The sequence below is a fragment of the Rattus rattus genome, chromosome 4 (assembly GCF_011064425.1).
Source record: "Rattus rattus isolate New Zealand chromosome 4, Rrattus_CSIRO_v1, whole genome shotgun sequence".
Lineage (NCBI taxonomy): Eukaryota > Metazoa > Chordata > Mammalia > Rodentia > Muridae > Rattus > Rattus rattus.
Window position 1 is genome coordinate 27,250,405 of NC_046157.1, and position 26,647 is coordinate 27,277,051.

The following is a 26,647-nucleotide window of genomic DNA, read 5'->3' on the forward strand; positions in this document are numbered from 1 at the left end:
ATCAATGGGACTATTAAAATATTGGGATATTTTGGAGCTAAACATATATATATATTTTTTTTAAAGTTATTTCTCTCTCTCTGGGGAAAGATAAAAGATTAAATAGCTTCTGTATCTTTCTGCCACATAAAGACTGTGAGCTGGACTAAGACATGCTGAACACACCCCACATTGGCAGACCCACCACCTGACTTCCATCTCAAATGAAAGGCTTGATAGAGGTAGGACTTTGAGCAGGTCGGGGCAGCAAGTGATGTGAGGTCATGGTTATTGCAATCACAGGAACTGTACCTGCCATTGCTCCAGTCCTACACGTTATCCCTCAGGTCTACATCACTCCAAGTGCTTTAAAATGTCCTGCATGGGTCACTTTAAAAACTTATGCCCATATATAAGGCACAGATGCTAAGACATTTATAAAATTCTAGCAGCAACCATAAGGATTAGCTAGAATCATAATACAGCCAGTAATCACAAGGATTTTTCTTTTTGCTTTGAAACGTAAATCCTTTCTAGAAGATCTTGCTTGTTTTGTCTTGAGTGTGTGCTGCCATGTTAACTCCTTGAAGATTAATCCACAATGCAAATGAGACCTGGGCGGACGCTTTATCTTCATGCTAAGGATGTCTCAGGGCGCCAGACTTACGGTTTCAGGTTTGTTAACCTTCCTCATCCAGAGTCTGACCTCCTCCTACCTTTACCATTTATCACCCTGATAGTCCTGCCCAGAGACTATCGAAAAATGCAATAATCAGTCAAAGCCCCATGATGCCAGTGGCAAAAGCAGGCAGCTCCCCGGCAGTGCCTGCAATAAATAAATAAATAATACAGTCACATTTGACAATTTAATGAGTATAAATTTATCACAGCAGGAAAATCCTCCCCAAATATTTAAACAATTAAGATGTAAAAGAAGAAATAAATAAGCATTTTATAGCGGTAGGCAGAACCAATTCTTATTTTTCAAACCTCTTTGGAGATTCGTTCTATCGTATATCTTACACTGACAGCTTGACTAAAAGAAACATCAGAGATGCCGTTGGTCATCCTGAAGGGACAGAAATCATGAATGGCACAGGGAGAGGTGGAATAGATTCTCTGGTGGCTGCATTTCTTAGCTTCTTCTTATGTCTCAGCAGGATCTAAACTCATGCATATCAGCATTAGATGCATATTTCTTAAATATCTCCTATATGTCAGGCACTGCAGTTGGTCCCAGCAACTAGACACCACTGCTGGAGTCATGGAAGCTGCGTGCAGTTCACACAGTTCTCACATGGGTGAGAAGACTATAATAGATCCCTACTTAGAGCAGAGGCCATGGCTGGAGTTAAAGATGAATGTGCATGGAAGGGAACAGACAATGATTGCATGGTGTGTGCTAGTTCATATAAGGTAATTAGAGATTTCTTTGAGGAGATTGAACAGCTAAGATGTTCAAAGACTTAAGGAAACCAATCACGAGTATATATTGTGAATAAGCCTTTCACATAGGAAGAACACTCATAACCAAAGCCCCAACACTATCAAAATTAACCAGATAAAAATTAATATTACTTCAGGCCTAATTTCTGGACAGTGTTGTATCCATGAGATCATAGAAACTGGCTTGGGTTAGGATAATACTTGAGTTCATGCCATTGATGTGAAGGCCAGAGGATAGATTCAAAACATGCAGGAACCAAGGAAAAGTGGTCTGGGGGAACACAATCAAGGAGAGATCAGCTGCATAGGACATGGGTCAATCAGGAGCACAGCCACAGGGCCTGCATGACACAACCACTGAGGATAACTTGCAGTAGTCATTGCCTCTCAGCATAATTGACTGAAGGCTCAAAGTGGATAATCTAGTCCTGCCATTGTCCAGCTCCCAAGGAGTAGACAGCCTCTCCAGCCTAAGCAAGGTTTCTTCCTTCATGTTGGCCACACCTGTATGATGTTAATTATGCCAGATTTCCAGATTTCAACAACCAATACATTTAGTCCTAAGGAGCATTGGGAGCCAAGAATGTACAGAATTTAACCAACAGCATTGATCCTCTTTCCTTTGAAACCAATCATGTGTCCACTGAAGTCCGTGCAACACATATGTGTACATATACGCATATACACAACCCCTCAATACAGAAACCAGCCTTCTGAGAAACTCTCCAAAAAGATACCTAGATATGTGATTCTTTTTAACATGGATCAGTAGTAACATCAACAAGAATAAGCAATAACTAAAATTAAGTATGTGTTGCATGCCAGTCAGGTTTTAAAGAGTGTGTGTGTGTGTGTGTGTGTGTGTGTGTGTGTGTGTGTGTATGTGTGTACTCATTTAATCATTGAAATCTTTGGGGATTGTACTATTTTAAATCTTTAGACCTATGAACGTCATTTTGTTGACAAACTTCACTCCTCAAACTTCCAAACTGGTTAGACAGATTAGTAAATTCATGTTAAACAAATAAAATATATTTTATGATATTTGAGGAAAATATTGACTTCAGAAAATAAAGTCATATTTTAAAAAAAGACTAATATAGAAATAATAGCCAAAAGGCAAAAAGCAACAGAATAGCTTTTGGCCGCCATTTGTAAAAGAACCATGTTTGTTAATGGGGCCATATAAGGTCTGATATAAGTTTTAAAAGTGTAAAGATATGGGCATCTAAAGATCTGTCACATGATCTTATTCTATCTCCTTCAAAGGAATAATACCGATACAGGAAACAATTCTAGTTTGGCACAAAATGAAGGTCTTGAGCACTGAACTTCCCACTATGGAAGCTCCATGGAAGACTGTACATACATCAGTGTTCCAGAATGGAGACTCTCCAGGCTTCATCAGAGGGCTTCAGAATGGGGTTGCTTAAATAGATTACTGGAGCACCAGACTTTGCTTTATCCAAAGCAGCATATTTAAGCCATATAATATGTTTGGGGTTTGAGCAATATTTACTTGGCTAAAAAGTAATTTCAAATGACTACTAATCCACAAGCACTTTTAACTAAGCTCTATTAACCAATGGGCGTAATTAACATTAGCTGTACAAACAATGCGGATGACAATGTATCCTTAAAATATTTAGTAAAACATTAGTAACTGGTTTTTAAGAGTAGATCTAGTATGTGTATGCATTATTCAGTGCCCTGTATAGTCTAAAGGATGAAAACTTAGAAATAGGGCTTTGAGATATTTCTAAAGAAACAATGATTATATTGCATATAAACATATAAATGCTAAAAAAAACTTGGAAAATGGCTCAGCAAGTAAAATGTTTGCTATGCAAGCAGGAGAGCTCAGTTCAGACCCCAGGCGCCCATGTAAAGTCTGGGGATGATGGTGTAGATGCTTTTAAGCCGGATGTGTGAAGCCGTACAAGAAAATTCACAGGGATTGCTGGTCAACCTCTAACGAATTGATGACTTCTATGGCTTGGTGAGAAACCCTGTGGGTCTTGTTAAAAAGAAGGGTGTCAATGGGAGAGGTAGAGGAAGAGGGAGGGTAATTGGCTTGAAAGTGACCAGAATTCACTCTTTACACACAAAAATTAGTCAAAGAATACAAAAACTACTGGTGACTTAAACACTGAGGTGGGATGAAATTTTAAGAAACACGAGATATTGACTGCTATCCTCCACATGCATGTGCACACACATCCACAAACACATACAGAGATTCATGTACACAATTTGTATATACACACACAAAGTATAGTAGTAGTGTGTGCTCTGTATGTGTTTTATAATATGTTTTGTGTAGAAAAAGACAAAAGAACTAAGAAGGAATTGCGATGGAGGTCACTAAAGAGAATGTACATGAAGCAACAAGCAGGGAGTTTGGAGCAATCGGATGTGATTTTGTAAAATGGATGATATTTCAGGAGAATGGTTGGAAGCAGAATCTTGTTACAAGGAGTGGAAGAAAAACTGTATCAGGTCAGTAAGCTGTATCAGTTTTAACATTAGGAGGTATTATCAGCTTCTTTGAAGAAAGGTGGCTAGAAATAATTGTCATTTCCTAGTCGAATTTCCTTAGACACCAACCTGCAGAAATGCTAATAGAGTCCTGGGAAACCCCGCTCTGAGTTCCACAGAGTGCAGCCTATGTGTGATTTACTTGGAGTGAATAATTTATTGGTCAGTCCTTGGACATCACATGACCATTGGTACCTTATTGGGCATTTACTGTGGCCTGAGCCTGCGGTTTGTCAATCAATGTAAGCATCGACTGTGGAATCCAGAGCCTTGATTTGGAAGTAGTTTTATATTTCATCCCAGGGTTTTGTTGTGAAAGTTACCTAAAGGCATAATCTGTGAAGACTGGAAACAGAGGCATGTGGGATCAATAACTCAGGTGGAAAAACAAACAAACAAACAAACAAACAAAAAGTACTTTTTCTTCTAAATTGTTCTTTATGGTTTTATCTCTCACTGGCTTGTCTCGGTTTTACCAGATCTCACCAAATAAATTCTGACAACATTGAACGCCTTCCTAATACTTTCTCAGCAACCCAAACTACTCATACAGCTTCTCCACCTCCCACACAATTACCAAAATAAAAAGTGTACAATTGAGAAAGGTGACTCACAGCTTTTTCAGCTTAAATCAGCTTCATCTTGCTTTTCTTGTAATCATTTGCTCTCTGAACAGGAAAATGATATTCTTTTGGTCCTTGCCAAATTTGACTTCCATATGCAATATATTCCAAAAGTAGTTAGTTTGGAGATTCTTATTTTTATAGTTAATGGTTTAAAATTTACACTATTACTTCCTGAGGGGATGATTCTTAAGTACTAGTTCCCCATGCAGATCAAAAAAAAAATTTGTTCTCTATGTCAGTTGTTAGCTTTTTAGTTTAAAATGACCTAGTTTCCTAACGTTCATGAGCCATTCATCTTCCTTTGTGATTCTCAGAACTGTGTTTATAAAAGGGAATATTCTCTCGCATCAGAGTTCCAAGAAACCCAATCCCACCTCCCAGAAACCTTTTCTCTATGTGAAAGAGGTATTGGATATTGAAAAATCATCAACTTCCTGGCCATTGGTGTGTCCATTCTTACACATCCATCCCCAGTTAAATCTATTAGTATCTTGACTTGTTTTTGCTGAGTTTGGAAATGTGTACAGTAGTACAATTATTTCATTTATTTATTTGACAGATTATAAATTTATTATATATATTTATTTTATGAACTATGGTTACACATATAACCATATGTCATACAATAAACAGCAAATTGAACAAGAAACCTGCAGAAAATATAAAACCTGAGTTTCAGATGCTACAAATGTATAGAATGTTCTGGACTTGGTTTAAAATACAGAATTATTGACTGAGAAAGCAATGCTGTACATTTTAAAGTGACTACCTATCTGTAGTTAAGATAGTAGTTGGTAGCGTCAGTATTGCTGTATTTCTCATCACAATTTAAAAAAAAAAACCCTTATACAAAATGGTGACTGTTTGTTGAGGCAGCCAGCTGGACCTACTTGGGTGAAATCCAGGACTGTGTGGTGTTAGCTCTGTGTGAGATATCTATTAGGTGCCCTATTATGGACTATGCCAGAATTGGGCAGTTTCTATGATTGATCAGTGGGTATTTGGCCACCTTGGTCTTACTCCTAACCAAATTTTGCCATCCCGCAGTTCTCATTAAACACTAATATTTGTTCATTTGTATGGGCTGTTTACTCATTTCTTTTTAATGGCACTCTACCTGTCATATTTGGTACATGGTCAGTAAATGAAGCAAGACTCCTGCTCTAAGGGAATTTTTATTTCAGAAAGAGATAGTGGTGGGTATGCATATAATGCCATGGGTTGGATGTTCAAGTAGTATGCAGGAAACAGAGAGGATGACCACACTGGAATTGTGTCATGTAGATAAGGAGTGGAAGGGGAGCATTGAGGAAGGGAGAGGGGGTTGATAAAAGGATGTGCATCACTCATAGAGAGCACAGAATTGCAATAATGTCTGTGGTATAAATGAGTTGGCTTGGAAGTTTGAAAAGGTAATTAGGGTCAAGATAGCGTTAACTATATTTCTTCTGATTCAGACTTTGAGCAGTCTTAAAAAACGAAGAAATGTGGTGTTTCCAAAGTAACTCAGATACTGCTCAGATGAGAATAACTCTTTCAGTAAAGAGTGGAAAGAGAATTCTTGGTTTGGGGATCAACATATACAAACAGCTTGGAGAGAGCCACTCTTGATGTGTCTTATAAATTAAAAAGGAAGTCAGAAGATTCATTGGCCAAGAGGAGAGTGAACCTAAGAAATGAGAGAAATAAAGGCCGGTATGTAGCAGTTTAAAAGGCCTCAGTAGTTATACATTTGGTTTTGACTGTAGGGGCAGAGGAAACATGTCAGAGACACACATTTTGAAAGACACTTTTAAGATATAACTCTGGCTTCTGAAAGCAGAATGAGAATTCCACTGAGAATAGAAGAAAGGAAACTAAAAGACAGACGATATTTTTTGGTTTCTGCCATCAATGACTACAGTAGAGATGACAAAGGAAGAAGGACAGACTGAATGAAAATGGCTTGGGGGTAGGAAATGGAGTAAAGGAGGGAAGATATTTTATTTATTTATTTATTTATTTATTTATTTATTTATTTATTTATTTGATCACTAATTTATTTATTGTTGTTTTCATAAAAACTAGGAGTACCCACAAACATCTGATGAAAGACTAAAGTGTCTGATTTATGAATTACCACACTGGATGAGAAAATGGTTCAATTAAGAAATCAAGGCTTATTTCCAAGGGACAGTTAATAAGCAAGCCTCTAGAAAGTAACCTCTGGAGAGCCTGGGAATTCTCTAGGTTGAGGCTCACAGATCCATATGAGAGGTGTGACCATGGATGAGATCACTTGTGTGCCCTGCCCTGCATTATGTCATAATAATGACAGAAATCTTAGTAACAACAATTGTTTTTTGCAGATTGATAGAGAAAAGAATAATAAGCCACAGTGAAGTTAGATAGAGGATGTGAAAACAAAACAGAGGAAAATTCCAGCAGAAATGTACACAATGAAGGCCAGGAAAATAGATTCTAGGGAGAGGCATTGCTCACAATTTTGAACATTCTAAAGAGGTCAGAGAACCTAGTCCCATATATCTTCCTGAGACTCTACTGGAATGGCTGTTTGTCTTGCACAACATCCTCGAGTCTAATACAGAGTTCACTGCAGAGTACATATCAATCAATATTTCAATCAATGTGTTTTGAGCCAGATGATGCACTGGATATCTTCAGAGTTTGTAAGCTAGTTATGGGATTCGTGTGCAAATAAACATACATGATGATAATCATGTAAAACTTTGCCTGATGAGTGGCAAGGATGAGGTCACATCCACTATAGGAGATCTAAAGATGGCGGTGGTGTGGGACGGCTTTGGAGAACCACAGTAGTAAGTGATATCAATGCAAGTAAAGAAACTCTCCACTCAGGATAGGAGGAAGAGATTTGAACATGAAAAGAGGCTTTGCAAAGCAGTGATGATGAGAAGAAGCAAAGGTCAACTAGTGTTTAAGTTCATACCAAGGGTAGTGAGACAGTGTCCAAGGAAAGGTTAAATTTTCCTTTAGAACATGTATTGCATATTCCGAAATAAAGACAAATAAAAGGAAAACATTTTTAATATCTGAAAATCTCATATAAAAAAGTTGACCTCTTTTACTAGTTCACCTTTTATGACTTTAGATGAATTTATATGTATAAACCTCTCTCTCTCTTCTCTCTCTCTCCCTCCCTCCCTCTCTCCCTACCCCCTCCTCTCTCTCTCTTTCACACACACACACACACACACACACACACACACACACACACACACACACACACACATTATTATTTACACAGTCAGTTTCCAATGTTACTAAACTACTCACTTAGGAAAAGCTCTGAGTTTCATGGCAGAAAACTCAAGGTTACTGAAAGTTCTTATTGTGATAACAAAATGATCGCTTTGATTACTACCTAAGGATCAATAATTTCTTCCTTTTAAATAAGAATATCTGAATTTAGCCTCAGAATATAGAAGTATATTGGAATACACTTGTAGTAGATATTCCTGGTTTGCTTTCTGAATATTATTTCTCTTGGGTGTTTTGTTTTCAAGATGAAGTTCTGAAGTAGAATCTGAATCATTTGTGGTCATCACTGTTGTTATGGCGTATTTTAATAGAAAACTGTGATTCTGTTTTAAAATTGTAACCCCTTTCAGTTGTACAAATCCTCCATTTCATCTCTTCCCAGGTTTCATATAAGACATGTAAGGTACCAAGGTCAAGTCTAGAATGGAATATATAAGACATCAAGTCCTCTCCTCTAAGGTTCAATATTGTTCTTCAATTCACTGCCTGCCAATATGAAGCCAAATCTGGCTGAGCTACCAAAAGGCAGTCAATGACCTTATGCCTTTTAATTCAAAGCAATTGAACCCCTTAAGAGCACCGAGTTAAGAAACCTCAATAGACAACTTCTTTGAATAAATGCACAATCCCAGCACAATTGTCTCAGAGTTGACTTTCCGGATGACAGCAAAAACAGACTCACTCTTCCCATTGGTTATTCACAAATCTTTGAGCAGTGAGGAAATCCTACCGATCATACCCCTCAAAATAATGTTTAGATAAACCAACTCCCTACTCAATAAAAAGTTGGTTATTTTTGAGTGAAAGAATATTGCTCTCCCCTTCACGCCTACTTTTTAAACCTCGAAATTAAAAATAAACATCCCAGACAACTGTGATGATGAGGAAAAATTCTCCACATTTCTATATAAAGATGAAATGGAAGGATTTATAATAAATTGCCATCCCTTCTTCCCACTCGAATAAAATATTACATCTTCCTATTTAAAGTGAAGGGACTTTGAAATGTAACATCCGCCCCAAATGTGTTCTATCTACTCAACACCAACTTCTTTTCTTCTGTTATAACCAACACACTAAGAGCCTGCATAGTCTAAGTGAGCTGCCCTGAAGAGTAAAGAATTCACAACAGCTAGACACAGGTGTCTAAGAAATGAACTTCAAGATAAGTAAATAAAAACTGGAAATATTTTAAATTTCCCTTCCTTTCTTCCTTCAGATAGAAGAGGGATTAGAATAGAACTATATACCTCATTTTCGGGGACTAGCTATTATGAGGTCTAGCATCCTCAAATTTACATGTCTAATTGGGTGAATTGGGTTGTAAGCCACAGGGACATAAGAATAGACTGAGCATGTGCACTCTGACAATTTACAGTCAAGCTAAGTTCCTAGGCTTGTTATGCTAAGATGCTCTAAGTCACCTTAAAAGGCAGCTGATTCCTGAGTTTTTGTATGCTCTGAAGTTTATTCCACTTATTTTTGTCTTTGCCTCATGGAGCTCTTTTAAGATATCATTAATGGGAAGATATTAGGGGTTTTTTCAATTTCCATTTAAAACAGCATTTTTAATAGCTATTGGAACAGAGATTACAAATAATGGATGTGAGGCTAATTACCAACGTTCTACATTTAGAGCAAACTCGTGCATATGGAGACAACAGCTCAATATTTTTGAAAGTGCCAATCTGCTAAAAATAGATAAATATGGTGAGGATGGCTGGAATTAATTCAAGAACATTCAAAATGAGATGACTAATATCAAGGAGTAGTGCTTTTCTGGTATAAACTGAGGAGATCTGCTTTACATCCAATATGGCCCAACCCTTTGGTAGGAACTGATTCCATAGAGTGATTCTGGAAACTAAGAGAGAGAACAAAGCTGTGTCATGCCAAGTTAGCAAGAATGTATGATAGCTTGGACTCCTCTTAGAACCCTGGTAACTGTCAGGTGTAGGCTTCTAAAAGATGAAGAAATCTAGCATTGGTCGTCTCCAGGCATAGAAACTAGTTCTAACCTTCACCACGTGTACAAAATTAACAATCTGTGAGATAACCACTTCCTTCTAGAAACTACTAATAAGGGTATTGTGGTGGTATGAATGAGAAGTGCTGACTCGTGTATAGAAGCTTGGTCCCTTGTTGGTGCTATCGTTGGAGGAGGTTGTAGGATCTCTAAGAAGTGAAGTCTTGCTGGAGGAAGTACATCATAGGGGATAATGTTTCCTGTTTCTCTTTCTTTGCTTCTTGTGTGTGAATGAGAGATTGATCAGCCAGCCTCTTGCTCGCCCTGCTTTCACCCATGCTTTTCCTGACGTCATTGTGCCTTCCTATCATTATGTCTATGCCTCTGGACCCATTAGCCAAAGGGAATCCTTTTCTCCCTAAGCTGCTTCTGGTCAGGGTACTGTATCACCGTAACAGAAGGCATTGAGAATGAGTAAGCGAGGCAGCAAAACTGACAACATCCCAAAAGGAAACTCAGTGATGCAGCGCAGTGGAGGCAGAGTCTTCCTGACCAAGGCTCTGTGGTAGGTATATGGAAATACATGCAGGGACTCTTCCTCAGCCTGGACTCTCTCCCACGGGTGTGGGCTCCCAGAAACTATGGGCTTTAGACTTTCTTACAATCAGAGAGTTGTCTAAATGGTAGTAGCTGATCCAAGCAAGACCAACAAAATATTCTCTCTCTCTCTCTCTCTCTCTCTCTCTCTCTCTCTCTCTCTCTCTCTCTCCCCCCCCCCCCCCTCCCCCGATTCCTTTTCTCTTCATATCTTTATAAAAAAAAAAAAAAAAGGAGAGAAACTGGGTCCTGGGAACTGGCTGTTCCAAATGAGAACCCCGAGGGGGAGCATTCATGCTTTTCTGCTGTTAAGATTAGCATTTCTGTCCTGGTTGCTTTTCTGCTGTTAAGATTAGCACTTCTGTCCTGGTTGCTTTAGTCTTGAATTTATTTGTTTGTTTAAATTCATAGGATCTTTAGTTTCCTTAAAACAAATTAATTTTGTGAATACTTAAAGTCAGATTCTGGTACTTATACCTAATCAAAAAATTCATAAATAACAGAAGAGATGAGAGAGAAAGACAGAGAGAGAGAGAGAGAGAGAGAGAGAGAGAGTCAGAGAGAGAGAGACAGGGAGAGACAGAGAGAGAGACAGAGAGAGAGATTAAAAGTGATATTAACCTTAACAAACTATAAATATAATTGAATAAATTAGTTTCTTCTGAAGAGCAGTTTATTTTGAGTATCATTAGCATAGTTTCTGTTATAAGCTTTTGTGGGATCCTCTATGTCAAATGTGTGATGCTGGTTTTCTTATGGTAGATGTTTGGCTTCTAGGAGAATCAGAATCTTTGTACTAGCATGTTCTGATTATTGTATTTTAAAATAATTCCAATATTTTCTACAGATATAAAACTAAGCTTCTAGGGTGGGGGTGGAGTTGCAGAATTCCTTTGCTTTGAATGAAATTTGGCAAATTTTGTTATGTTAACAGGTAACTTTTCCCAGTCCTAACCATGAACACAAGAGAACTAAACTGTCCTTTATAGAGATCCAGGGGATGGAGAAGATTACCAATAGCATTTAGAGTTGAGTTTTAAAAGATTCAGGACTCCATGCTCTCCTGGTCAAGGTTTATTAGTGGCACACCAAGGAGACCTGGAAATGGTGCCAGGTGATAATCTGCTGGGTTTCCAACCAGGCTGCATCTCCATTTTCAGGCTCTGAGAAGCCCTACCTTCCCTCTACCCTCTTCTGCCTGGCTGGGCCCTCATGTGATAGATGTGAGCACAGCATGTGTGCTAATACCCAGAAGCCAGTTTGGAGGTGGAGTGTGGGGGGTGAGGTGTGGGGGCAAGAAGCAGACAGCAAATGGAGAGGAGATTAGCATATGAAATGAGAGAGAGAGAAAAGAGAGAGAGAGAGAGAGAGAGAGAGAGAGAGAGAGAGAGAGAGAGAGAGAGGAAAACAGTGGATATTTCAGAGCTAAGGACAACTTAAGTATATGCTTATCTGAATTCTGTCAGTCTGGTTTTCAAAGTAAATGATAAAGATCTTCTATGTGCTCATCCATCCATGTGGTTAACATTTTGTAGAGAATACGAGGGGGCATATGGAGGATATATATATTCTATGTAGATATCAATGGTACTTCTTGTTTGTGTAGCACCATGAAGACTTTAAGGAAAATCAAAAGGCATTGTTTACAAGATATTTTTATTTTTAACACTTTATTTGAGCCTCATACCAACCTAGTTAAGAAAGTGAGTCAGGATTTGGAGGCTTTTATTATGCCCATCAATACAGATGAATAAACTGAGGCTCAAAGAGATTAAGTTACTTACCTAAGATCACAGGACAAGCAATTGGCAGAGCCAGGTCTAGAACCCAGGGGAGGGATTTATTCCACTACAAAGACATGGAACAGGACATTAAACAAAGAACATCTAAGAAATCAAGATCTGTAACTAATTAAGGGTTGGAAATGTGAAATTCCACAGCCCCACACTAAACCCCAAATGATTTCAAGTATGCCACTCTAAGCAAATAACACAGAGAACTGTAACATCAACCATAGCCACTCTGTTGGTAAGGCCAATAGTGTTGAGTAGGAAACCCAGTCTTCGCTGAATGGGTACCCAGGAATGCCCTTGATGTTAAATCATCTCTTCCCAGATCCCATCATGATGAGCCCCCCATCCCTGCCTCCATCCCTTCAAGTAATACCCATTGAGAATCTACTCTGTAGTAGACATCCATTAAATGACAAATCAGCACCTGATTTGCTTAAAACATGTATTGGAAAGTTGGGCAACATATACCTTTTCTTAACGTTCTTCTCTCATAGCCTCAAACACCAAGCACTAGCAGAAACCAGTGCACTAACCTGAAAAACTTCTTTTGCATTGGCAGGGAGGAGAAAAGAAAAAGAAACCCCAAAGCCAGAGATGCTTGGACCACTAGTCGGATGCAGGACAAGGGTATCAGGGTTGAGAAACACCATCTAACTTTGGCTATGAAACACAAACTTCACCTTCAATTTTCATCTTGCTTTGTTCTCTCAAAGATATCTCAACTAAGTGACTAGAATGCACCACCTGAAACTATGGAAATATGTGGTTGCAGTCTTCTCCATACTGGATGCCATAGGCTTGCTCCAGGATCCAAATCCTTTGAAGTCTATCCAAAACCGAAAAAGATTCAAATGACCCAATTTCTGTATATTTAACCCAGGTTTAAGAGATTACTGACTATTCACCCTCCACTATTCACCCTCCATGTGATGTGCATTGGTAGACACTCTTATTCAGATACTTTCATGGGAAGGAAAAAAATTTCAAATGTAGGTAAAATTAATTATTGATCATACACCCTTCAGCATAGGCTAATGCTACATGCGCATAAATAAATCAGCTGCAAGCAGCAGAAGATGAACACAGGGTCTTGTGATAGTTGTAGGGCAAAGCAAGGCTCATGAGTATACCAGGATCCAAAACCAAGGCTGCATGGAATTGCAAGAATTTAGTAACCATAGCTAGGCTGCCATTCTTCACCTCTGAGGATGGGGCTGGCATGTTGGTTGCTAGGAGTGGTCCATATAGAAAGGATATCTCCAGATAGTTCCAGCTATGGCAGTTTGGAGAAAAGCAGACTATGAATGGATTAATTTTGTGCCTGCTTACATTAAAAATGGAAGTCTGCCAGGTCTGTACATTTGTAGCCACAGTAAAGGATGATGTATTCTACGTTAACAGTTCACACCAGTAGTACCTTTAAAGTCTGCTAATGATTGCCCATTTAAATATACCATAATTTGAGGCAAGACTAAAAACTCTGGTCCATTCTCATTTAGCAAGCAGATCACGCACAGTTCACGGGATCCACCTATATGCTGGGCAGTATGATAATCGTTATGGGTAGAAAGAGGATTAAAATTGTATCGTTTTCTCCACAAGAAGCTTACAAGTTGGGCACAGATACATATTTTGAAAATGAACGCTAGGCTGTACAACAAGTGGTCATAGAGTTAGTTCAAAATGCGGTACACTCATAAAAATAGTAGAAAAAGTTCGTTTATGGACATGTGGATTTAAAGAGCTAACCCTTGTAAGAGAAATAAACACTTCCCAGGCTCTGAAAGAACTATAAAGTGAGTAGAGAGTGAGGGATGAGAAGGAGGAGGTATTTAAGGATGACCCTGTGAGGAAGACAAGACTAGATCATGGCAGGCATGCTGAAGGGTTATTTAGTAGCTTATAGACAACATTATAGAATTTCAATGAGGAAATTAGTGTGACCAGATTTACATGAGGTAAAGTCGGTTTGTCTGTTGTTTGCATGGAGACTGAAAAGAGAAAACGTGTGGAACTGCGGTCCAGACAGGCAGCTGTTGCCTTTGGCCAGATGAAAGCTAAAAAAAGACTGAACCACACTACACAGGTAAGTGTGGAGAAGCAGAGATGACATTCAAAATCTTTTTAACTAGAGTCAAAAGGTTTTGTACCTGAATGTGGAAGTTGGAAGGAAGGAACACGTTTGGGACACATCCTAGGTTTCTAAAGCTCTGAGGTTGGATGGGCATTGCTGGGGCAACAAGGCAGGAAGTCCAAGAGTGGTCCAAACCAACCGACACCTGATTCAGCACAGGAGAAACTGGGGTTTTTCTGAAAAGCTTCTATAGGTCAAGACAGACCTCTGGAAATTGCAGGAAGCTCTGAATATGGATTTGTTAACCTGGGATTAATGAGTGGAATGACAGAAAAACCTAGATGCCAGATGGAAAGCCACAGTCCTCAGACAGGAGAGTGAAGAGAGACATCAAATGAGTTTTAAAAGGTCCTGTTTGAGGAGAAGAAGTGGTGTAGAACAGTCAGATGACAGAACAACAGAAAGCATGGCTCAACCTGAAACGGTACCTACCCTGGGTCAGTGGAACCATGGGAACTGGGCCTCTTTAAAGTAGGTAGAACGGTGAATGAGTGAGACGTGAGCATGGAAGGCTTTCAGAAATGTTGTTCTGAAAGGAAAGTGGGACGGGACCTATAGAGATGGGGATGGAGTCAGAAGACTCTAGAACAGAGGAGAAAAGGGGCATTCATAGGCCACAGAGAAGCCAGCTAAAGCTTTATAAACTGGAGGGACCATAAGGGGACGAAACAGGAGTAAGTGAGAAAACAGGCAAGAATCCAGGTGGAGTGCTCGCTTGTTCAAGGTGAGCAGTGGAAACGTCTCTAATAGAAAAGACCAGGTCTGTCCTGGCAGTTGTGGGGAAAAAAATGTCTGTCCTGTCCAAATTAGAGAAAATCCTTATAACACCCTTTAAGGTGGGGTGGGCGGTTTTCTTAGATTTTCGGTTGGACAGCTTCAGTCTTTCAGTTGTTCCGTCTTCCTGACAGGAAGTAACTAAAACCCTTCGTGATATGATGTGAGCCATTCAATGTCTCTGAGTCTGTAAGAGGCACAAACTAGGGACTAGAAGCTTGGTGCTCCTAGGAGACTTTTTGTAACGATTCCATTTCAACTGCCTGGAGACCACCTGTCTACACTTCAAAATCCAAGAGGCACAACACTGGCCAAATTTATCCTCTTTGGTTTACAAGGGACACTTCCTGTCTTACAATTAGCCAAGAAGTGAAAGGGTTAAATGCTGTACCCACTCTTGGGTGAACGTGGAGAGAGGTTTCCCTTGAGATTCATTTCATAGAGGAAGATTTTAGGTGTGTCTTAAAGTCAATAGGACCAGTGCTGGAGGGGGTTGCACTGGGAGTACAATGGGTTAATCCAGAGCTCCATGATTGGCTGAAAGCCCTCCGCCCCTTCCCTAAGGGACTGAGCAAAACTCTGAAGTCTGTGGAATCATCCTGCCCCAGGCATGTCACTGGTAATTTCACTCTGACAGAAGAAGACCCTGGGCCACTCTCCCTCTTGGTGATCAGGAACTTTGCCCTTTTCTTGCAACATCAAAGGAGGTTTCTGCAGTTTTCACCAGCTCAGCAAGAAGGAAAATTAACCCTGTGTTTTCTTCCTCCAGTTGCCTCAGCATAGCTTGCAGGAATAGAGTGGGCAGGGAGCACAGTGACATTCAGAGCACTCTCTTAACATGAAGGATTGGGGTCATTGTGCATATGCCACAGTATAACTTTAATAATCAGAAACGACCACATTGCTAAATTCACCACAAACTACGAAAGGTTCTCTGAAGTCCAGATGATTTGGGAAGAGGGATAAAAAACCTTTTAAATAATTTCTTCCATTCAATTTTGGAAACATATGGCAGATACCATGCGTGTTAAAAACAGACAGCTTCAATTCTATTAAGTAGAAGGCCTCTATTGAATCAATTCACTAAGTCCCTGGATGACACTGGGTGTGGCTCAGAGAGACTGAGCAGGAATCCAATTTCTTACTAGAAAGAATGGTCCCCACCCAGCAGCAGGGCTGGACCCTTCCACACCTCCCGATGCTTTAGGGGAAGGGAACTGCAAGGCTGGAGTTCTAAACCAATGACTAATGTCTCAAAGATATAATTTATTATATGGGGAGGGGGCAGATGCCGGCGGAGTGAGAGGTGGGGACAGGTCTGCTTGCTTGCAGGGTAATTTTTTTGAACACTTAAGCTACAAACTAAAGTCATTATTTTTAAACAAAGGAAACATCTCACATTTTTTTCTGTCTCTGTAGACTATCACACCTTGCAAGTTTTTAATCGTCTGCAGTATGCATGGTAATTGAGCTATTTAAAGTAAGCCTCAAGATATTTGAAAATCGTGAGCCAATAAAATCTCCAAGATTCTTTTATTTTAACCCTCCTTTACCTACTTCCTTGTAGTTCTCTCTCTCTCTCTCTCTCTCTCTCTCTCTCTCTCTCTCTCTCTCTCCCCTTTCCTCTTTACTCATGTGCAATGTTAAGTAATGGCTATGAGAGATCATTTAACTGTTCACACCCACTGACAATGTATTACAACTTAGAAATGTCTGAGACTGCTTGCTTTTGCTGCTCAAGTGGAAGAGGAAGGAAGTGCAGGCCCTCCAGTCCCCCCCTCCCACATTGCTGCTGGATTTCTTGGGTGTGGCAGAGTTAGACCTTTGCAGGTTTGTGCCCTCATTTTTAGTCCCTGTTAGGAGCTGAAATGAAAAACACCTTTCAGAAGAAGCAACGAAACCCTTAGATTCTGACTAGAACGGTAGAGGGTCACTTCACAAGAAGGAAACCTGCTTGAGGACTTAAGTATCCATACTATGGGAACGCCTGTCAATGTAATATGAGCCCACGCCCTGAAGACACCATTTCCTTCTGTCTGGTTTAACGATACCTTAAATGCTGACATATGCAAATGACACACAGTGTTGCTACACGGGGCACATAACCATTTTATACCTGAGGACCTATTCATAACGTATGTGGGTAGAAAGGACCATTTCTATACATTCCATTTCCCCCTCTGCATCAGTGATGCTGAGGCACAGGGAGACATGTGAGACCCATGCAGAGTACATGCGTAATGGTTGCATGGGAAGTATGTGCATGCTATACACATTTACATGCAAATTCCTACAAGTCCCTAAACACGTAATTTCATCTTCATCACTCTGCACATCAGAGTGAGTGCTCCCCGGCTGTCAGTGAGGATGAAGCCAGTGGAAGCAGCTGTCCGCCTTCTTTAGGGAGGGAATTCCTTTAGCCCCAATTCCCTGTCTAAAAACCATGCTTGGTTCCCTTTACTGAAGATGTGTGGATACTCCCATCCATAAAAATAGGGTGGGGACGAGCTGTCAGCCAGCACACTTCTCTTTCCAGAATTCAAGCCTTTCAAATGAATAGCACTGGTTTCCTGAAGGCTCCACCTTCCTAAATTGTATTTTACCAGCCGGCCAGTGCAGTCATCTCGCAACCTTTTTCTGAGGTGTGCTTAGCCCCTGGCACCTGTATCTGTTACATTCATATATTAAAATGAAAGAAGACAGGGGAATGAATGTTTTACAAATGTTCCTATGGAAGTATCAGTTTCTGGAACCAAGAGCAGTTAGAGCAACACAGTCAGCAACACCCCCCTGCCCCGCCTTGACTGACTTTTTCTCCATTCACCCCCTCACAACCAAGGATCCGCATTCACTTATTTGTTTGCTTGTTTATCGTGAACTTGCTTCTTCTCTAACTATTTTGGCATTTGGCTTTTACCTCTTTTTCTCTCCCTTCCTCCTCCCTACTCCCCACCCCACCCCACCCCCCTTCCAGGGCGCTGGCTACATGTGGCCAGGCTGAAGGGCTGTTTCCTCTGTACCATCCTCCATCCACTTTGGATTCAGACAGTGTATTTCCAATTTCCAATTTCCAATACCTGCACAAGAATAATGCCAAATACCCCGTCTCTTGCACCCTGCCCTTAAGGCAATCAGTATGCAGAGGGTCTCTACAACCAAGACCGCCATCCCACCCCACCCTGCCATGGGCACACTCGCACGCGGGCACACACACTCACTCAAACCCCACACCCATTTTTTTTCCCCTTACCCTTCTCTAAAAATCACTCAAACGTGCTCCTAGGAATGTTTGAAGACTGCGTTTGGAGAGTGTTACTGCACTGTGAATGACTGCAGGATCCCAAGCTTCTCCAGTCTCTCCACCCTCACCTCAATTAAGTTCTTAAAACGTCTTTCAAGAAATAAGTGAGCAATTTGAAATAAACGGGGAAAAAAATAATCTAGGTGGTGGGGGAGGGGAGGTGGAGATTGGGATGCTAGCATGTCTTGGACGCGTCCCTCACCCTGATGAACACGAGTTACCCTGCTCCAAGATATTAACACACCTCTGGTCACTGCTAATGCCAGGAAAGACTCACAGGAAGAGGGGAAAGAGAAAAGCCCCGATTTCCAACAGGTAATACCGGCTCAGCTCCCCTTTCCCACCCCATCTAAGCTCAAAGCTCCTAGGGGCGTGGTCCACCCTCTTCCCGGACCAGCTGGCGCACAATCGCTCCTGATCTCAGGAAGGGGATTTTCCCCCTCGGCATAGCCAGTTCTCCCCCAACCCTTGTTGTCTTTAGGCTCTTTTTAAAAACATAAAATAAAATAAAAAATCCTAAATCAGTTTCATTCATTCATTAAATAAATAAATAAAACCTTCACATGCTTCCCCACATACACCTGCATCCCTTTGAAGCTCATGCAAGCAGGAAATCAGGTATCTACCGCAGCACGTGTGAGAAAATTGGAATCATGGAACAGGCAATGTTGAAATGTGAATATAATTCTCCCAGACCACGTTTTTCCACAAATAATATCAAGAATAGCTTTCTGATCTCGTAGATATAGCCCTCATCGTCCCCACACCCCTTTCTGCATCCACACCCTCAAAACCAGAGACCCAGCCGCTGAGCACTTCCTAATAGGCGAGGGGAATCATATTTCTAGCCAAGCCGGCATATTTCTCTACCCTCACCCTAATTAGTAGCAGCATTCCAAAAACCAGAACATGAAAGGCAGAAAAGAATAAAGCTGGGATGCGACCATCAGTTACCATATGCTAAGGAAACCAGAGCACCATGCCAGGGCAGAAGCAGTTTTTTTAAAAAAAAATTTTTTTTTCTGCCTTTCACGGGAAAATATTGTACTCTGGTAATTTCACAACAGTAAAGAAGTAAAAAAATCTTTAGCTCTACCTGTTTGGTTCTTCTCATACAGCACAGCATGGTGGTATCTTCCCCTGCCTTCTTCCTGCCTTCTCTCCTTTCCTCCTCTCTTCCTTATTCCCCCCCTCTCCACCTCTTTTCTGCTCGCTTGCTCACTCGCTCTCTCGCGCTAGCGCGCTCTCCCTCCCTCCCTCCCTCCCTCTCCCTCTCTCTCCCTCTCTCTCCCTCACACACACCAGGGCAGTTAGCAGCAACTGTAAGGTCTACAGCGATCAGCTATTGCTCACCGCACACGCACATCTCTCTCTCTCTCTCTCTCTCTCTCTCTCTCTCTCTCTCTCCTTCCTCCCCTTCCCCTCTCCTTTTCCTTCTCCTCTCTCTCCTCCACTCCCCACCCAATCTTTTTTCTTCTTTCTGCCTGGGTCCCGTTCTCAGAATTGTTCACTAGCTTCCAGTGACTAATCACTTCCCATAGCCCCTACCCCCATTTCTAGACCGTCGCCCCCTCCCAGTCCCCTGCCAGCCTCATGAATATTTAAACACCTCCAATCTGGACCCAATTACCCACCGACTTTCTCACTGCATCGGGAGGGCTATGGGGTGGGGGTAGAGAAGGATATTCCAGACAGTTGGAGAGGTTGGATGGAACATGTTTTAGGGAAGTGGGGCCTGAGGAATGCTTGTGTTTCTTTCCTAACTCTCCTCTTCCCCAGTACCACAAGAAGGAAAATGCAAAAAGGAGCTAGAGGTGCACACAAGTTACAGCTGCCAGGAGATTTTGTGTGCAGTTGATAATTGTGGAGTCTCAGTTGTCTCAAAACTAATGGAATTTATTTATATAACCTAAATGCACACATATGATATGCTTTGCTATGCTCAAACATTTCATTTATGCTTTGACACTCTATCTACACGCACACACACACACACACACACACACACACAACTATTGTCTAGGAATTAGCATCCACATCTAAAACCGCATAGAGGTATTTTTGCTTGTGCACACAAGCTTGTTTGACCATTGTGGTTCCTTCTAATTTTACTGAGAAAAGAAGCTCAGTATCTGTGAAGGACAGATTTCTGTAACACTGACAGTGATGTCTTACAATTTAAACACAGCGGATACAAGTAAACTCTTGAGGAAAGGATGCATACCATGAAGCCTACCTCAGTTCCTTCTCGTGCCTTCCCTAATTTGGGAGGAAATCTGTGACTTGTAAATTCGTATTATGCTAAGTTTAGACATTTGGTATTGTGTGGGCTTGGAGAGCCCTTTACGTCTGTAAAGTGGATATACTAATGTCAGTCTTGCCAACACGTTTTAGGATGGAATACAATGTGTTCGAGGCACCCTGGAGCCAGTCTCAGCATAGTGGTTTTACAGGCGACAACTTTTCTGCAATGTTGATAGCATTTCTGAGAGGCTACTTCAGAGAACTTTCCAGATGATTCCTTATTGTTCATTACTGATGACAAGTATCTCTAATTAAACGGCCCATGTTGTTCTCTCTCCCTCCTAGACATAAACTTGTTTAAGACAGCAGGCAGTCAGCGTGTTATCATGTTTATTTCAGGACCGCTGAGGGCCATGGGTACTTAGTAGATCAAGGTGCACACCCCTTAAAATGGACCATCATAGAAAGATGACCAGAGTCAGTGATGGGGATACAGGGATGATGGTTAGAAATTATCCCTCGGGCTTCTCTCTGAGAATGACCCAATTGACAGCAAAACTACTTGGTTCCCCACCCCTGTGTGTTCATCATTTTTCATATTTTATGATTTTTTTTTAAAAAAAAATACTTACATTCTAGTTTTAATATTCTTTTAACCTATCAGAGCTGAGTCTTGAAAACCAGCTTTCATGGATGTAAGTGATAGAAGAGGGGAGAATGGATAAGACTCCTAACGGAGACACAGAAGTTAGTGATTAGGATCAGCCTCCTAGTGCTGGAAGGGACCAAAGGGAGGAAGCTCAGCCTGCAGGACTGGGAGCATGGCAGAGAAGATAACTCCTCTTCCCACCAAAATGGGTTTATTGCTCAGTTGATAAGATCATCCCTCTCCCTTTTCATGTACTCCACCATCTCAGCTCTCCCATTTATGCTTTCCTTCCTGTTTTGTGGATGGGAAGGAACTCGAAAAACAATGTGGCAGGCTACAGTCACAAGAAGGTGGAATCTTAGTCAGACATGGGTATGGTCAACTGTATAACTACACCACAATTGTAGGGCAGACTTCCTTGTCAGCTTCTGTGAGTTCTGTCTTGTGTTCGTAGAGTGGGATCGGTAAGGCCTGGTCCTCATTTTGATGGGATTCAAAGACTGAGAGAAATTGAGGGTTTTTGACTACCTCATCCAGCTAATAGGAGATAAACTTAAGACTTCAAAGCCTTTCAAACAACCAAGCTACATTACCAGTCAATAGGAATAGCACCTCGCTGCTCCTGGTTCTTAGTGGATAACCTAGGGAGGTTTGCTGTTAGAATGAGTGTTCGTCAAGCTCCACTGTTAAGTCCAACCATGAAGAACTATGTTCTTCAAAAGCCAGGCAGAGTGATATATTCACCCTAGATGCCTTTCTTTGGACAAAAATACTACAGATTGTCAATGAGCCTCTAAAATTTACTTCTCAAGGAGGAAACTCAGGATTGGAAGTTGAGTTCGAAAACTATGGAACCAATTCCAAGACATTTTCCCCAAACTAAACAATGTAAGTTGTGGGCTGGAGAAAGAATGGGAAAGAAGCACTCAAAACACACACACACACACACACACACACACACACACACACTCTCTCTCTCTCTCTCTCTCTCTCTCTCTCTCTCTCTCTCTCTCTCTCTCTCTCATACACCTTGATTTGACTTTAAACAAACCAAAACAGTAACAACAAAACCAAAATCAAAACAAAATATAAATGTGAGCACGCAGAATAAAAAAAATGATATAGCGACTGTTACCTTCATTCTTTTCTAGGTAACTACTCTATTTTTTTATTCCCATACCACCATTCTAAGCCAATGTATGGCTTTGAACTTCATGGCTGAAAAATGATAATGATTAGACTAGGAAGATAATTAATAAAATTATCAGTCAATTTCCTGAGTCTGGAAGAAGAGGGGGTTTGGGAAAGTAGATTCCAGTTCCACACTCAGATTTCTTTGATCTTTGCCTTAAAATCATTCTCTGTTCATAATAAACCAAGTAATTCTTTGGCATTAGTGTAAACACACATGGGGATGGGGGGAAAGAGAGTGAGGGGGGGGGAGGGAGAGAAGGAGGGAGAGAGAAACTATTAAATAACTAGTGTTTTATAGATTTGACTAAAGCAAAAATACAATGAAAGACCAGCTGCCATTTACAACCATCTAGACGAAACTAGAGGTCATTTAAAGGACCCAGACACAGAGCCAACTGTACACATTCTGGTTCATAGATAGGTGGGATCTGATAGATATTGGTCTCATAGAAGTTGAGAGGACAATGGGTATAACCAGAGACTATGTGCTTGGGTAGAGATGGGCGGAAGCACCCTGCCAAACAGTTTAGAAGGCTAGTAGCTAAGAGAGTGTCATCTTGGAAATAGGTCTTGTTCCTCCCCAATATCTAAACTGTTTGTCTTATAGCCCCTCCCCTGCTGTGTTAACTTGCCAGGACTTTCATAACAAACTACTGAGATGGGTGACTTAAAAATCAGAGTTTCATACAGCTCTGAAGGTCGGAAATCCAAGGTCAAAGTGCTCACATGCTTGTCCTTTGGGAACCTTGGGTGAAGTGTCTGTTTCAAGTGCTTTCATGAATTTGCACATGACCACCCTCTGATTCTTTCTGAGTGAAGTCTTCTCTTATAAGGATGCTAATCAGATTGAGTTAGGGATTCCTAAACCTCTGTTTAGATCCATTATCTTTCTAAAGGTCCCACACCAGCACGCGGATTATTCTGAAGCACCAGCACGCGGATTATTCTGAAGCACCGCGGATTAAACTTTAACATATGAATGCTGAGGTTCACAGCACAATTTAGCCACAACACCTGCATGCTGTGTCAGGGGCTACCAGGCTTCATTTACATCATCCACATTTTAGAAGTTGGAAAGAGCACCCTGTCCTCAGAGAGAGTCACACATGTGTAAGAAGGCAAAACAAATGCTATCCAAACCAAACCAGATTACTCATCAAACGTGCACTACAATCAGAATAAAAAAAAAAAAAACATGTGGGCTAGGATTGGCTTTGTGTGTGTGTGTGTGTGTGTGTGTGTGTGTGTGTGTGTGTGTGTGTGTGTATGTGTGTGTGTGTGTGTGATTAGAATTTGAAGAAATGAAGACACAATGAACTTCAGAGAGATTGTCCTGGCTAGTCTTATGCCAACTTGACACCAGTTAGAGTCATCTGAAAGGAAGAAACCTCAGTTGAGAGAAAAGTACTCCATGAAGCCCAGCTGTAAGGCTTTTTCTTAATTAGATTGGTGGAGAAGGGTCCAGCCCATTGTGGGTGGTGCCCTCCCTGGGCTGGTAGTCCTGGGATCTATATGCCAGCAGGCTGAACAAGCCAGGGGGAGCAAGTCAGTAAGCAGCATCCCTCCACGATCCTTTTGACAGCTCCTGCCCTCCAGGTTCTTGCCCTTGTTTGAGTTCCTATCTTGACTTCTTTCAATGATGGACTACGATGTGGACAAGGAAACCGAATTAACCCTTTCCTTTTCTAGTTTCTTTTGAGCATGGTCTTTCTTCAAAGCAAGAGAAATGCTAAGACAAAGGGGAAGGATGCTATTAGAAAAAGCAAATGCAGACAAGGACTGTTTGCTGGCAGGGCTGTTAATCTATGGAAGTATGGAAGTAGTAGGAGAAAGAGACCAGAATGGAAGGGTAGGCCAAATCCCAGTGTCTTAAAAGATTCAACTAACTAACTACCATGAGGTAGCTCAGCCTTGTTGTGCCATGCTGTCAATTGGACTTTGACCCCCCAGAAACTAGACTTTGAAATCTGGATATGGTGGCAAGGACATCTACAATCCCAGCACTCCTATAGACAGGCAGGAAGTGGAGACAGAAAAATAATCTGGAAGCTTTCAGACAATGTAGCAGAAAAAAAAATAGTGGAAGAAGAAAACTGATTCTTCAAAGTTGCACTCTGCCCTCTACAAGACCTCCATAGACACATAGACACACACACACACACACACACACACACACACACACACACACACACACACACACACAGAGAGACAGAGAGAGACAGAGACAGAGAGAGACAGAGAGAGACAGAGAGACAGAGAAAGATACTATTAAATAAGCAATGTTTTAAAGATTTGACTAAAACAAGAATGAAAAACTGTCATTTACAGCAATCTAAATGAAAGGCTAGTGTGTGTGTGTGTGTGTGTGTGTGTGTGTGTGTGTGTGTGTGATGCTGGAGTAATACATCTACACTACAGTGACTCAAGATAAAAATCCTTTACTGTATATTTCAAAGAGTCAGAGGAAAAATTATAAGCATTTTCACAATGAAGGAATGAGAAAGTATTCAAAGGGAAGAACTTAACACTACACAATGTATGCATCTATTAAAATAGCCCATGGTTCCCCATACAAATTTTTATATATCAATGAAGAAATGGATTTTATTTTTAAAATACCAAAGAGAATACATTAGCTTCCTGAGCCTACCATAACAATTTTATTCTCTCACATTCCTGCAGCCCAGAAAAGCTAAAAGTACCAGAGATAGCTATCGAAGAATAATCCATTCTAGACCCTCTTTCAGGCTTCTAGGGGCTGGGTCAACCTTTGCCATTGCTTAGTCTGAAGCTGCACCCCTCTTTACATCCTCCATCCTCACATGTTCTTCTTTTCTGATGACTCAGTTTTCTCTTACGTTATGCCTAGTTCTGAATTTAGTGTCCATCCTAAATCTAGAAGGATCTTCCTTTGAGATCCTCAAAATATATCAACAAAGGTATCCTTCCAAAGAATAAGGGCACAATCACTGGTCATAGAAATTAGAAGGTGGACATGGATTTTTGAGAGACAGTCCATTTTTCCCACTTTTGGTCCATAAATTCTTTTTTCTTTCTTTTCTTTTTCTTTCTTTCTTTCTTTCTTTTCTTTCTTTCTTTCTTTTCTTTCTTTCTTTTCTCTCTCTCTCTCTCTCTCTTTCTTTCTTTCTCTCTCTCTTTCTTTCTTTGACTTTTTTTTACTTTTATTGGATATTTTTTATTTACATTTCAAATGTTATCCCCTTTTCCAGTTTCCCCTCCAGAAACCTGATATCTTCCCCTGCTTCTATGAGGGTGCTCCCCCACCCACTCACCTCCACCCCCTAACATTTCCCGACACTGGGGCAGCAAGCCTTGACAGGACCGAAGGCTCCCATTGATGCCCAACAAGGTCATCCCCTGCTATATATGAGGCTGTAGCCATAGGTCTATCCCTGTGTACTCTTGGGAGACAGTCAATTCTTATTACAAAGAATTAGAGCTAAGTAAATGGTAGCAATTTGGGGAATGCCTGTGGTGATATTGTGTAATTTGGAATGGAGAGAAAGATACAGAATGAGAAGAATGTGAAGTTGTTCTTTTGCATGGATCTGGGAGGAATCATGGCAAGGGAAAAAACCTGCCTCTTGTTAAATGCCCAGTGTGTTCCAGCTGTTGCCCACTTTATATTTTATACACACTGCAGTGTTGGTCTCATGGGAGAATATCGAAGGGGAGAAGAAAATAAAAGAAACAAAATTGTCTGGAGATTGAGCTTAGGGAGTCTAGAGAATAAGACTCACATAATCAGATGTGAACGGGCATAGGGGGGTAACTTGGTAAGCAAGATGATGGAGGGATTGGATGCATCGTTTGGGGGCATTGAAATGGTCACATGCCACATGGAATCATATTGTAACAAATCCGACTCAGAATCATCTTCTGTGTATTGGATCAAATTCTGTGCTGTAGAAACTAGAGGGTCAAAGAATAAACCTTGAAAATTGTTCAGAGTTCAAGAACTTAAAGACAGAATCAAAAAAAGAGCTGATGGGATGAAGAGGGGAGTGGCAAATTAGAAGCTAATAATATCCTTGAAAATGCTTGAGAACGTTTTCTTGAGTTTATTTTCTTAAAATTTTATTAAGAAGTCCAACGGCCTTATC

At 40.8% G+C, this 26,647-nt stretch overlaps 1 protein-coding gene across 1 annotated transcript in view; it reads right to left on the minus strand.

Annotated features, from left to right (window-relative positions):
• Gap43 (growth associated protein 43) overlaps positions 1 to 19,773 on the minus strand; it is a 93,795-nt gene extending 74,022 nt beyond the window's left edge. Inside the window, exon 1 of the mRNA XM_032900206.1 lies at positions 19,533 to 19,773. Coding sequence (XP_032756097.1) covers positions 19,533 to 19,562 — 30 coding nt within the window. The 5' untranslated portion in view covers positions 19,563 to 19,773. The remainder of the gene's footprint in view (positions 1 to 19,532) is intronic.
• Between the last annotated feature and the right edge of the window lie 6,874 nt (positions 19,774 to 26,647).